Here is a 15,329-nt window from a genome sequence, read left to right on the forward strand (position 1 = left end):
ATTGTCTTTTTACTTAAATGTCTTGTTTTAGCGTATTCGTTAACGCAGGCCAATCTTGATTTAGCTCTTCTGTCCAATGAAATTAATGTATCAGTCACGTATTAGGAGTGAATTGTCTTCTGAAGACCGTCTGGTCTTCCTTATTTTCATATTTTCTGAAATAACTTTAGATGAACAATGGGATTAGTTTTGTAACACGGCTACTGCAATTTATCCCCTAATTTTCTCTGACTTTGCTCTTGCTAGCTTACCACTGCACTCGACAGTGACTGGCTGTCATCTCTATTCTCCATTCCTGGTGCTAATCCTTTAAGTGAAACTGAACACGCTACTTTCTGTTAATCGTTGTTGTACTTTAATCTCCCTTCTTTTTCACTGAAGAACGTTTGCGTACCGAACTGATAAACGGAATGAGAAGTTTCATTCAAGGAAATGTTATTGTTAACTAGATGAATATTCTCCGAATGACATTTTCTCCTTAATGTTTCTGAGCCTAATAACATGAAGGTGTTCTTCACCAATGTAACAAATAACACGAACCATTCATATGCAGAGTTGTAAATTCGGAAGTTGTTTATAGTGTGCCCTTCTTTCCTTCCTTCTTTACTTTTTCTTGACAAAAATGTCATCAGAAATTCTATGGCTACTAAGTTCCATACAGGAGATTTTTACACCCTTGTCACCACAAATGAAATTCATGAACATTTTCTCAAATTTTTCAGTTAATAATTTGATGCTAAAACTAAATGAAATCTAATACACAAATTAATCTACGTTTTCTCTTTAAGATTAAAACGGAGCTGCAGTACATTCATCTGGTTCTAATAGGCCTACTATCGAAATAGTACTTGACGCTATTCAGTCGAAATAATGAACGCAGCGCTCATAAAATGAAGAAAACATTCAAACAAATGACCACAATCCATTACATATACACAAGGCATCACAGATAAAACCTGAGGCAAATTTTTAAACTCATGGCTTTCCCGCCAAATGTGGTAAATCTGTCATCATAAATAAAGTATGAAGTCAAAATGAGCTTTAGCCTTCCAGAGAAAACAATAACAGGTCTGCCAGGTTCACCGAGAGTGCTAATGCGCCACCCGGCGGATTAACGACGTGGGTCGGTGTGCTGGCCAGAGTGGATGTAGTTTTTAGGCTGTTTTACACACACTTCTAGGTGAAAACTGGGATGGTCCCCACGTCCCGCCTCAGTCACACGCCTCGCAGACATCTGAACATGTTCACACTATTCCATGTATTACACTAGTCGCAGACAACTGGGATACACTAGTTCCGTGCTGGGTGGCACGGGGTGGCGGCAGGAAGGGCATCCTGCCACGCCTTAACATTAACCTTGCCAAATCCGATTGTAACATTGCCAACCCTGCCAAACCGCGGGATAAAGGCAGAAGAATAAGACAATAGAACTTTTATATCCCGTCAAGGGTGACTTGATGCTTTGCACGCGCTAGATTTACAAAATTACTGCGAATTTGGCCTTTCGTACATCTGGCACAGAACACTGGAGAATCTTGACATATGCCAAATATACAGAAAACTTTGGCAACATGCGAAGACGAAGAAGATGACAATCAACTCCTGGTACTGACTATGCTTCATCTACAGCCTATAAAAGAAAGAAATGCTAATTACTGTAAAAAAACCTGAAACTTTTTAATGCGTCGAATAACAAAGACATTTTTGTGCAACATGATATGATTACGTTTGTATTATGGTGATAAATTGTTCAGTTGTAGAGATGCGTGCAAGGCGAAGGTACATTCGATTATTACAGCCCAGTAAATCGGGTGTGACAGTGCTCTGTGATGAAGGAAGCAGTGGAAGTTCGTTTATCGAAGGATTTAATTGATAGAGATAGTGGTTTTAGCTTTGACGAAGCATGGAATCCGGCGCTTTCATCAACTCGCAACTATGTCGCTACATTGCACCTCCTACTCATGTATGTATCGAGAACTCACTTTGCACTGACCGCGTAACCATAGATTCAGCTCGTACGTGTACATAGCTATTCGCTGCCGAATAACATTTCTGCCGGTTGAGTATTCTGTGGGCGCAAGCGCAGTAACGCGGCTCTCGTGTTTAAAATAATGGATGCGACTGCTGTAACCTCTGTCTCTCAGCGTACACGGAAGATGGCCGAAATATGTTGAAGGGATGGAATTTCTGTGGCTGCATGCCAGAAATGTAATGGAATATTAACTGAAACACCAGAAACCGTGTTTTTTAAGAAGGGAACTGATCGCACGCCGAGAAGCGACACTGATCGATGTGCTTCGCGCATGCAAGTGCCGTTCTCCTTGTAGCGAGACAGCAATTGCTTCCAGCTGTTTTAAAGCCGCAAAGACGGTCGTGAAATTTTAACTTTCTCCACAACGAACGACAGTATTTTGCTGTGTCCCGCTTTCTTGAATTGATTTATTAAAAAAGAATAAATGCCGCATTTAATAATCTTTTTCATTTCGTATTAAAAATTTCTAACGAGTGCTTCGATTTATCACAAACGCGCAGATCAATCGACTTGCATGCATAAAAAGCGCTTCATTTGTTTCACTATTTTCCCCCCTTGTAATTTGTACCGTTTTTGTAGAAGAATTAAATTCTGCATCAGCATTCAGTCCACGTGCTCTCGGGTTTCACATTCTACTTTTTAATATTATAGCTAGAATTTAAATACTGCGCTAAAACTTATGAAAGACTTGTCGCTTTAAGATATTCATTTCAAAGAGACTCGTATATGCAAACCCCCTCGTGCGTACTCGCAATGTTAGGGCGACTGCAGAGCTGCTAAATATTTCCGAGAAAATATAAAATCCCCCTTTGGAAAACAGTGGCAGTCGTTTATCGACATTGTTAATGTAACTTTATGTGCTCCGTGCACCCCAGATTACTCAAGCGTAGAAGCTGTTTAACACAATAGAATGGGAAATGGTACGGTAAGATAATTACGCCGGTGCCGTTCCATTGCTACTAGAAGACACAAAAGAAACTAAGTCAAGAAATTTGTATTTCGTAATTGCAAGATAAGGTCTAGAGTATAAATGAATGTAATCGGTATATGATGACAGGTCGTAAGAGAGACGTCATCACTAATTCAGCTTCCACACTGTAACGTCCAGTTCCCCTCTCCGGTGGGGACCTGAGCGAAAGGGCCCAGATATAGCTGTGTACCAACCTTAGTGCTTGATTTAGCGTGCGATACTATTTTTGTATTGCTAATGCTGCATGCAGACGACGAACAGCGAGGGATTTTGTTGGAATGTGGCACACATTTAGTCTGTATGACTGTGTGGTCTGCAGATTCTCAGTGGAGTGATTGTGCTGACTGCATGGTATGTAAGTGTAATATACATGTTTTTACGAATACGAATGGAAATGAAAATAGAGATGTGTTACCGCATTTTTGGAAATAACAATAGAAGCTTATTCATCAAATAGACAACAAATATTATGTACGAGTTTCTGAAATACTTCAACTGGATCACAGAAGATTTTTATAGAGTGCGACAGCGATTAAAGCCATTCTCACACATAAGCGAGGCTCGAATGAGCTACGGTAGATCTTCAGGGTACAGCCTACCTATACAACGAAGTAGGTGTGAGAGCTATTCAGGAAGATTTCACAGTGTGACATCACGTTATTTACATGGAGCATAGAAGGACTAGGATTCATACACTGCTACAGTGCAACGAAAACCTAAGATTCTTATCGCTATACCATAGATAAGGCATTAGATTCCATAAAAGATTATAGTGAAACGAATTCCTTCCAGAACACCACTCTTTTTCTACGTAACGCAACATCACGTTAGGGATAGTTTTTGGTATTGAAATGATAGTTGTTTTCACTGCTGGGAGGTGGTAAACAAACTGTTCGAAGCGTGTCTGAGTTAAGTTATGCATCTCGATTTGTTGTCACAGAGAGTCTAGCTATTCCAAAAAAAAAAAAAAAAAAAAAAAAAAAAAAAAAAAAAAAAAATGGTTCAAATGGCTCTGAGCACTATGGGACTTAACATATGTGGTCATCAGTCCCCTAGAACTTAGAACTACTTAAACCTAACTAACCTAAGGACATCACACACATCCATGCCCGAGGCAGGATTCGAACCTGAGATCGTAGCAGTCGCGCGGTTCCGGACTGAGCGCCTAGAACCGCTAGACTACCTCGGCCGGCTACTGGAAATCAGCAGAAATGAAATGAAACGGAAATACGATCACTTCACTAAACTGTCATTACCCATTTTGGTTTCCTTCTCCACCATCGAGAACCTGAAATGAGAGAAAAAGCTCTTAAAATCACACGTGTGTAGAACGAGAGTTTTTGGAATGAAAGACAATTTTCGTTCGACACCTCACCGAGTCTGATCCTTCTTACTTAAGAGACGAATTCCCTCCCGAAAGCACTTATAAACAAATAAAACTGAAATTTCGACCATAGCAACAACGACGCCGAGTTTACGCCAGAAAAAGCATGGCATGTGATCGCTAAAACCTGACCGACGCGTTTGTTTGGCAGTACACATCTGGTACCGTAACTTTGACACTATTTATTCTCAGCGTGGTGTGTTCGAATTATCATCTAATCTAAGTAAATGACTTACTTTTTAAATTATGAGGAGTTTTTCGTAAAACATGTAAAGTTGTTCCCCCGTTCATGACAACTATTTATCATTCACAGTCTTGAAACTTTTAAAACCGAATCTGCTAAGCATTCGAATACAGGTGGTTGATGAAATTTGCTTTATCAATATTTGTTCTTGTCCGGCAAGAGGAGAGAGTTAGTTGCGTTCTGTTCTTGGTCACCATACTTGGTGCCCATGCCTTGAATGCAGTTCCAAGCCTTTCATCGTTCTCATGAGTGAGATATATGACAGCAGATTATGTGCTGACTCTATCCTTATCCCTCTCCCTTCCTTTCAACCATAACAATATTACAGTGTTTAAGCACTCATCGCAATGATGTGCATGACACACATATACACCGTCAGCCAGAACATTACGACCACTGACCTACTATCGATATAAACTGTCCAACCGATAGCAGCATCACTCGGCGAAGAATGACCGCTAGTCACACACACGTACGGTGCGTGTAATATCAGTGATTGTGGGGTCCGTATGAAGAATGGGGAAGGCACGTGATCTATCTGAGTTTGACCGGGGGCAGATTGTGATGGCCCGGAGGCTGGGCGTGAGAATTTCGGAAACTGCACAACATATCGAGGAGTCCTGCGGTGAGCGTCCTCGACACGTGGCTAAATCAAGTGAAACCATGTACAGATGTGGGGTTGGGAGGCCACCCCTCATCACAGATGTCGGAATTGTAGGCTGGGCAGACTGGTAAAACAGGACTGGCGGCGAAAGATGGCGAAACTAACATCGCACTTTAATGTTGGGCAGAGGACAAGGGTGTCTGAACACGCAGTGCACCAAACATTCCCAACGATGGGCCTTTCCAACAGACGACCCATGCATGTATCAACGTTAACACCATGACGTCGGCTACTACAACTGAAATGGGCACGTGACCATCGGCACTGGATGTCGGTGCAGTGGCAGACCGTTGCATTGTCTGATGAATCCCGATACGTTCTTCATCATGCCGATGGGAGGGCGCGAATCCGTCGTCTTCCAGGGGAACAGCTCTTTGACAGCTGTACTGCGGGACGGATACAGTCCGGCGGCTGCGGCTCTGGGAAACATCCACGTAAGTATCCATGGATCCACTGCAACTCGTGCAAGGCACCATGACGGTCAAGGAGTACCGTACACTGGTTGCAGACCACGTACACCCATTCACGATGATCATGTTTCCCGACGGCAGTGACATTTTTCACCAACATAATGCAGCATGCCACAAGGCGAGGAGTGTGATGGAGTGGTTCGAGGAACACAGTCTCGAGTTCCAGCTGGTGTGCTGGCCCGCCAACTCGCCAGATCTGAACCCGATCGATCACGTCTGGGATGTCATTGAACGTGGCGTCAGAACTCATCGCCTCCTCCCGGAATTTACAGGAATTATGTGACCTCTGCGTGCAGATGTGGTGCCACGTCCCTCTAACGACCTACCAAGGCCTTATTGCTTCCAAGCCCCGACACCTCGCCGCTGTTATACGTGCCAAAAGTGGACATTCTGGCTGATCAGTTGACTGGGATTCCCTCATCTGCTGTCAACTGTCATTTCCTGAGTAAGGGCCTTACTTTGACTTCATTGGCTAACCTAGACTTATAGTTACGTGCGGCAAAAATTAAGTTATTGTAGGGCTAGTACGTTGCTGTAAGCACATTTACGCATATCGTCTGCGAAATATTGTGAGTATGTGACAACTTCTTATTTGCAGAAGATATTAGTGTCTTACTCACTTCTACACAGTGTCCTAAATTGGTTTCTTTTCACACAAGTGACGTGTTCAGTTTTAATACTTTACAATCACGTTCCATAACTGCTCTGTCACTGTGGCTACTTCGCCCTGTTCATCGTTTTACATTTGCTTTTTTTTAGCCACTCCTTAAGCTTGTTACGGCAGACACTATGCGGTAAGAATATACATTACTTTGAACTGAATCGTTACTACATCAAGTAGATTTCTGCTGCGGTCGGCCGTCTCGTAACACTTGACATATGTTGTGCACATAGTTCCGCGTAGTCAGCGCAGTTCCGCGTAGTCAGCGCGTACACAACTTTACCACTAGAGCGCGCCCCGCTAAGCACAACAGCGCAGGCGCAACGCTCGGACTACGAGATGGCGCTGTCTTAGAGATGACCAAATTCTGCTTCCGCCGATCCTCGTATTAATATGTCTCGCAGCCAATGAGATTGCTGCTAACGTAGAACCTTTTCTCCTCGCGGATCACACTCGCGCAGTGATACCTGAACGCTCGAGGTATTATAAGGAGTGTACAGACCTCCGATTAGTCAGTCTGCATTCGTCTGCATTTATCTGCACCTGTCTGTACCAGTCTCCATTTGTCTGTACCAGTCTACAGTCAAGTTTCAGTCTGCGCCTAATAAGATTACCATATTCCTGTACATAGCCATGAAGATAAATGAATAGACACTTTGTCAAGTATCAGAGAAATGTGAGAATAAGATTAACGTACCAAGACCAAAGGAACTTCAGATTGTCAATTGTAAATAGCATCCAGAATCAAGTTAAGTAAGGTTTATGCATGTTACAATTTTAATAAATGTGTGTGAAAATTAATCAAGTTCTGTTTAAAGCTGGTCACCGTCAATCTGCTACTCTAAGCGTGCAAGTGGCATTTCTATCGTCTGACCTAACGGCAGAAGATAAACACGCCACGATAAGACCACGAGACATATTGCTGACACTCGCCTACTTCGTTAGAGCGACAAGTCAAATAATCTGATGGTGTGTGTACCGAAGGTCTTACAGTACGCACACCACAACATATCTGTATTTGCTGGGAGAAGAGTCTTGCAGAAGTCGCGTGCGCAGCAGCTTGCAGAGGAGACTCACCTGTGTGTATGTAGGTGTGCTTCTTCATGTCGGACTTCTGGTGGAAACGCTTCCCGCAGAACTGGCAGGGGTAGGGCCGCGTGTCCGAGTGGATCAGCAGGTGCGTCGACAGCGTCGACGACCGTTTGAACGACTTCCCGCACTGCTTGCACTGTCGGCAAAAAGACGGACGCACCCAAAGTTAGCGACACACATTGCGTCTAATATAGTGTACAAACATCAAGGCCGATATTTGTTACTGTAACGTCTTTGGTCATTGATTGTCACCGAAAGCTTCACTGCGAACGCTCTGAGCAACGTATATGCTCTCTTTTCTCCGAAATACTATTACAACACTGATGGTTCAAATGGCTCTGAACACTTTGGGACTTAACTTCTGAGGTCATCAGTCCCCTAGAACTTAGAACTGCCTGAACCTAACTAACATCAGGACATCACACACATCCATGCCCGAGGCAGGATTCGATCCTGCGACCGTAGCGGTCGCGCGGTTCCATACTTTAGCGCCTAGAACCGCTCGGCCACTCCGCCCGGCTCACTTTTGATACAGCTTAAATCTGCCGTGAGTTCTTGAGGGAGAGGATTCTTTTCAAAAGATTTCGGAGACAATGGAACTGGCGACTATGAACTGAAGTATCTTGTTAGCTGTTGTAATACAATTATACACATGTCTGGCTAGCATTTCAGATTTGTATACATTCGTCGACAATGTCAATATAAGGTTTTCAAGAACACTACAATTAGTCCTGTGGCACAATTAGTTTTATGGGTTCTGTTTCATAATACTGCGTTCATGTTTCAAGCCCCATAAAACTCTTTGTCCCCAATATGTTATCAAGGTAAGGTACAAGTACACATTGCTATTAATACACACATCAATGTCCATGCCCAAATGCATGTCATTGTGGACCGGCCCAGGAAAATGGAAGATAGAAATTAGGCGTACCGGAAGGAAGTTATTGTGAATAAAGGCTTTCTTTGGATTATTGAATATATCGGAATCCACAATAATTCTAGCAGACGCATCTCATTTATTTTCCGAAAACGGATGTGAATTTCGTTGATGTAGGCACCAAGAAAACTCAGTGTTATCCATGAGTATATTTCCATTGTTCACGAAGAAGTTCTGTGATGAGGCATTGACGTCCAACACCTGGTCACCTACTTGTGGTTTCACCGTCCTTGAAACACTTTCCGTAGTTGCTCAGGACAGTAGCACGCCAACAGACGACCAACTTCGCCGATTTCGAGATGCTTGTTCCCAGATTCCGGACCATAACAACCTGCCGTTTGTCAGAGTCGCTTAAGACACTGGATTTCCTCATTTTCAACCCTTATGTTTCCGACTTTCCGAATACATCTACAGGTTGCATGCAGTCTTTCGTTGGGTACTGCTCATAATGTTTTCACTTATAATTTGTATAACAGATGATACTTACAAGTCGCAGAGAGGATGGGGGCACTGAGACGCAACAGGCGCGCATGAGGCGCAGGGGGAGGGCTGGTAGGGGGACAGTGGGTCGAATACATGGGCACTCGTCACCGAGGCGTCTGGTTGGTCCCACGGTGGATTTTCCATAGTTATTCAAGTTACGTAATCTAAGTCCGTGTCGTTCCAGGGGCTTTCTGCTCTTTGTCTACATGGGATGCCATCAAGTACAAGCAGTCAATAATTTGCCTCTAACGATGATGTAAGTCATTGATTGCTGAAGCTCATAACCGAACTGACGAGAAGATTTTAGCGAAACAATAGGCAAATTTAAACCGATGCATTTGGGAGACTCGCAGGACTAGCATGGCCGACATTAAGGGATTTAGTCAACCGCTTACGTCCATAGATTGTTACCAGTAGGTCTTTTTGTTTTAGAAAATTTCGTTCTCCTCAGAGGGTGCTGTTTCCAGCCAAAATTTTATGTTTTCTTTCGTATCTTCTATGTTATTTTGTACTGTGAAACTGAGAAAGAGTGGTGACGGAGGAGAAGAAGGGGATATCTCCCATACGGAAATAAGTTAAGAGATATTTAGGGAGATAGCTGCTGTATTTGCCTCACTACCAAACGAAATTCCAGAAACCCTAGCTGAAACCGGATGCCAGAAGGCTGGAAGGAGTGAAAGAGTAGAATCTAACGACCTGTCGACAGTAAGATCATTACAGACCGAGCACAAGTTCAGATTGTGGAAGGATGGGGAAGGAAATCGACCGTGCCCTTTGCAATGAACGATCCCGGCGATTGCCTTAAATGATTTAGGGAAATCACGGAGGACCTAAATTTGGATGGGCTGGCAGGGACTTGTGCTGTCGTTCTCCTGAATGCGAGTTCATTGTGCTAATCACTGCGCCACCTCACTCGGCAGTCTCTCATTAAATATGTAACGATTAGCCGACCGATGGCGGTCCATGCTCTCTTTCCTAAGTTCGATACCATGCCAGCGCTTCGCTTGGCTCCTGTCACTCCGTCCAGTATCCCCAGTCTTCTTGCACTGCTTCTCGCTGAGTGAGCTTACGTATTGTCAGCGAGACGTTAGGGGGTGGGGGGGGGGGGTGGAGGAGGTGGGAAGTGAGGCCTTCATGAGTCTGTATCCAGAGCCGCGGCTGTGGAGGCAATAGGTAACAATATTTATGAAAGAAAGCGTATATTCTCTTGTGAGCGTGACTCTAGCTGCTAGCACTATTTTTCGAGATGAAGAGTGGCAGCAGACGCAGGATGACCGGCAGTTCGTTTGGTTGGTGTCGTGGCGGCGCGCAGGTGCGCGGGAGGTTCCGCTCTTGTGTGCTGCGGGTCTGGTTTGCACAACACTGCTTGCACAGCGGCGCAAGTGTTCCCCCTTCAGCTGCGGCGTGATGGAGCACATTTCCTGCCGCCCGGCCCGTCTCTTGTCGTCTGCGATACCCTGCCTGCTACTGTACACCAAGCTGCCGTAATCAGCGCCCCGCCGATATCCGCCACGTCAGCACTGGCATGAAAATACTTCACTCTTACTGAGGGCCTAAATTTTCTTAAATTTATGCAGATATTTCAGTGTTTATAGAATAACAGTAATGTTCCGAGAATGATTTTGTCACTTTTTGACAGTTAAAAATGTCAGTAATTATGTATGTGACAGTGAAACTACGGAGGACGAGACAGGGAGATGAGACAGAGCTGGATCGAATTCGAGTGGTGGTTTGACGACTACTGCTCTGTTAATCTGGTACACCGTCCACACTTAGTGTCGTTTCTAGGCGCTTTTCCACATTCCTTTGACGGTTGTGACGGCGGGAAGAACATCCGGCCACAAGATTAAAATAAAGTAAATTTTCTAGATAATTCCGTACGACGGGCCAAACGATACTAAAGAGAGAGAGGGGGGAGGGGGAGGGGGACAGAGAGACAGAGAGAGATTGGTCGGTTGATTTGGGGGAGGGGACCAAACAGCAGGTCATCGGTTCCATCATATCAGGGAAGGATGGGGAAGGAAGTCGGCCGTGCCCTTTCAAAGGAACCATCCGGGAATTTGCCCAACGCGATTTAGAAAAATCACGGGAAACCTAAGTCAGGATGGCCGGAGGCAGGTTTGAACCGTAGCCCTCCCGAATGCGGGTCCAGTATTCCGCCAACCACTGCGTCACATCGCTCGATAGAGACAAAGGGGAGAGAGGGAGAGAGAGAGAGAGAGAGAAAGAGAGAGAGAAAGAGACAGAGGCGAATGACATAGTAATTGAAGCTATAATCTCTGAGCGGGGACTTGTAATCATTCTGTCGTCTCCGTAGCCTACAACGCTATCACACGTTACAGATATTGTTTTTATCTCGGAGGTAGCCGGTTCAGATCCCGAAGGTCGAAGAAATTTACGTCACTATGTGGCCTAGAGGGAAAGGGGAGGCAGTGCTTTGCTGTTCATCTTCACCTGACATTACAGCCGTGTCGTGGCCCAAAATCCACATCATCCCACAGATTATCACCTAGTGGCGCCTGGTAACATTATTAATAAGGACTTTAAGGTTGCTGGAGGCGGCTGATAATGGAAGCAAGACTCAAGAAAAATCAAGACTGCTCGAAACAAACAGCAGTAAATTATAGGGAAAGATGGATAACATACAATATGTATAAGAACCAAGAGGTAACAATACGACTGGGAGACAATAATGAAGCGCACGGATTAAAAATAGTGTAAGACGGGGGTGCACTCTTTCGCCCCTACTGTTTAATCCATACATATAAAAGCAATGATGGAAATGGAAGAAACATTCCAGAGTGGGCTTAAAACTCAAGATCAAAGATTTGCTGATGATATTGCTGTCCTCAGTTAAAGTAGATGGTGGAAGATGTTGCGCACCGTACTTGTATTTACTTTGTGCTACCGAAGTCACAGTTGTGCAACAATAGTGTTGGCCGCGTATTTTTAGCTGCAAATAGACACGTGACAAGACGGTTTGCAAGAAGCAGTAGATCACATCCGTAATATTTTAATCTGTTTGCCCTGTTACGGTGACAACAGAAAACTTGTGTTGACGACATGTGAACCTATGTAATAAAATGTCAGAAGCAGTTTTCTTCATGGAAACGATCACCGGACAAAAGTCTCAAGCATCCAGTTCATATCGCAAAACACATGGCATCCAAAAGTAGAACTATGATTCCAAAAAACTCATAACTTGGAAACTATTAAAGTTGGAACATCGTCGTTTGTTGCGAAACGTTGAGAAGCATTCAGACTTTTTTCCTTCATTCACTGCTGCAGATTTGACACGGAGTGCATCGAAATAGCGACAGATCAGGAGAAGGCGCAACGAGTCACCTGGTATGCAGAATCAAAATCTGTGATGACGTTGCAGTGCAGTTATCGAATTCAGTACAGAAGGGCACCACAGACAAAACTAAGCATAATGGGGTGGTTCAAAAACTTTAGAGAGACAAGCAGTGTCGTAATGGTCCCATCGCATGGGCCATGAGCTCTCCCAATGTCACGCGATTACGACTTCTTTTTGTGACGTTGCGTCAAGGATCGTGTCATTCAATGATACTGCTACCTTTCGTGCACGAATCAATAAAGCAATCAAAACTGTTGATGATACAATGACGACCCATACGTGGGCAGATGTCGAATACCGCCTTAATGTTCTATGAGCAACGAATGGGTGACACTGAAATTCTGGCATAAAAAAAAAGAACTTTGAGAGCTTGAAAATATTCTACAACAAATCACTACGCCCTACCTCCCATTATTTACAAGTTACGAATTTTTGAAATGTTAGTGTGACTTCATGAACACCCATTATCATTTAAGTCTTCAGTGATGTTTTCAATACACAGATCATGTTCGTCCACAGACAGAACAAGATCGTAAAAACGAGGTACCACCTCAAGTACAAGAGAAGTCGGACTATGTCCGAAAGGTGGCTTTCCTTCGAGGCTGCAACCGTATTTGGATCTCGAGCTAGTGTACCTTTGGAATGGAGTTTGATGTCGTCTTTTTCGTGTATCACTCACCAAACGAAGTGTCACGTTGGGGGTGATTAATTACAGTAGGGCTGAGTACCACATCTAATGACAAGGGGTTTCAGATCGATTCCGTATTTCTGGATTTCCGGAAGGTTTTTGACACTGTACCACACAAACGGCTTGTAGTAAAATTGCGTGCTTATGGAATATCGTCTCAGTTATGTGACTGGATTTGTGATTTGCTGTTTGAGAGGTCACAGTTCGTAGTAATCGACGGAAAGTCATCGAGTAAAACAAGTGATTTATGGCGTTCCCCAAGGTAGTCTTAAAGGCCCTTTGCTGTTCCTTATCTATATTAACGATTTTCGAGACAATCTGAGCAGCCGTCTTCGGTTGTTTGTAGATGACGCTGTCGTTTATCGACTAATAAAGTCCTCAGAAGACCAAAACAAACTGCAAAACGATTTAGAAAAGATATCTGAATGGTGCGAAAATTGGCAGTTGACCCTAAATGACGAAAAGTGTGAGGTCATCCACATGAGTGCTAAAAGGAATTCGTTAAACTTTTAAGAACCTAGGTATTTCAATTACGAACAACTTAAATTGGAAGGAACACATAGAAAATGTTGTGGGGAAGGCTAAACAAAGACTGCGTTTTATTGGCAGGACAGCTAGAAAATGTAACAGACCTACTAAGGAGACTGCCTACACTACGCTTGTCCGTCCTCTTTTAGGATGCTGCTGCGCGGTGTGGGATCCTTACCAGATAGGACTGACGGAGTTCATCTAAAAAGTTCAAAGAAGAGCAGCACTTTTTGTATTGTCGCGAAATATGGGAGAGAGTGTCACAGAAATGATACAGGATTTGGGCTGGACATCATTAAAAGAAAGGCATTTTTTTCTGCGACGGAATTTTCTCACGAAATTCCAATCACTAACTTTCTCCTCCCAATGCGAAAATATTTTGTTGACACCTCCCTGCATAGGGAGGAACGATCACCGCGATAAAATAAGGGAAATCAGAGCTCGTACGGAAAGATATAGGTGTTCGTTCTTTCCGCTCGCTATACGAGATTGTAATAATAGAAAATTGTGAAGGTGGTTCGATGAACCCTCTGGTAGGCACTTAAATGTGATTTGCAGAGTATCCATGTAGATGTAGATGTAGATGATTGTAACGCAGTGGTTTACTGATTTTCTGAATACCTCCGAAAACTCCACGACCGATTATTGCGTTATTCTTCTAGCTACCTTCTTTCCGCATCACTTGTCATTAAGTGTGTGATTCCATTTCCGTAGTGGTGGTTAGTACCTATGGGACCAAGCTGTTGAGGTCATCGGTCCGTAGACTTACACACTACCTAATCTAAGTTAAACTAACTTGCGCTAAGGACAACACACCACTCATGCCCGAGGGAGGCACTCGAACCTCCGACGGAGGGAGCCGAGCGAACCGTGGCAAGGCCCCCTAGACCGCACGGCTACCCTGCTTTTCCGCAGTAGGGGAGAGTGTGTACCTTGGTAAACGTCTCAGACCTTCGCATATAGTCAGTCCTTTAGTGGAAGGTTAATATATTGTAAGTAGGCTGTTTAGGTTCTTATATTGGTAATGCCACCGCCACGTAGCGCTCTGTACGAAAATCACTGGCTGTGCTGCGTGCAGTCTGTGGCTGGTTCGCATTGTTGTTGGCTATTGTAGTGTTGGGCAGTTGGCTGTTAACAGCGCGTAGCGTTGCGCAGTTGGAGGTGAGCCGCCAGCAGTGGTGGATGTGGGGAGAGAGATGGCGGAATTTTGAGAGCGGATGATCTGGACGTGTGTCCGTCAGAGACAGTACATTTGTAAGACTGGATGTCATGAACTGCTATATATATTATGACTTTTGAACACTATTAAGATAAATACCTTGTTTGTTCTCTATCAAAATCTTTCATTTGCTAACTATGCCTATCAGTAGTTAGTGCCTTCAGTAGTTTGAATCTTTTATTTAGCTGGCAGTAGTGGCGCTCGCTGTATTGCAGTAGTTGGAGTAACGAAGATTTTTGTGAGGTAAGTGATTTGTGAAAGGTATAGGTTATTGTTAGTCAGGGCCATTGTAGGGATTTTTGAAAGTCAGATTGCGTTGCGCTAAAAATATTGTGTGTCAGTTTAGTGTTGATCAGAATAAGTAAAGAGCGAAATTCTGAGTATGTTCAAATAACGTAAGGGGTTAACCAGCATATTAATTGATAAGTTTTTCTAAGGGGACGTTACATAATATTTTCTTATTCCATTTTTAAATGATTGCATTTAAGCTGCATTCTTTTTCCGAAATTACAAAAATTGCTCCTGAACGTTTAGTTTTTTCCAAATGTAAAAACATATTCCAAGGTACAACATGGTGATGTCTCTAGGAACAAATATTC

The 15,329-nt window shown here is 43.7% G+C and overlaps 1 protein-coding gene across 1 annotated transcript in view; it reads right to left on the reverse strand.

Annotated features, from left to right (window-relative positions):
* The window catches only part of LOC126263356 (zinc finger protein Gfi-1b-like), a 95,448-nt gene that overhangs the window by 44,466 nt on the left and 35,653 nt on the right, over positions 1 to 15,329 (reverse strand). The window contains exon 3 of the mRNA XM_049960446.1: positions 7,503 to 7,653. Within this exon, the coding sequence (XP_049816403.1) occupies positions 7,503 to 7,653 (151 nt within the window). The remainder of the gene's footprint in view (positions 1 to 7,502; positions 7,654 to 15,329) is intronic.

The sequence above is a fragment of the Schistocerca nitens genome, chromosome 6 (assembly GCF_023898315.1).
Source record: "Schistocerca nitens isolate TAMUIC-IGC-003100 chromosome 6, iqSchNite1.1, whole genome shotgun sequence".
Taxonomy (NCBI): Eukaryota; Metazoa; Arthropoda; class Insecta; order Orthoptera; family Acrididae; genus Schistocerca; species Schistocerca nitens.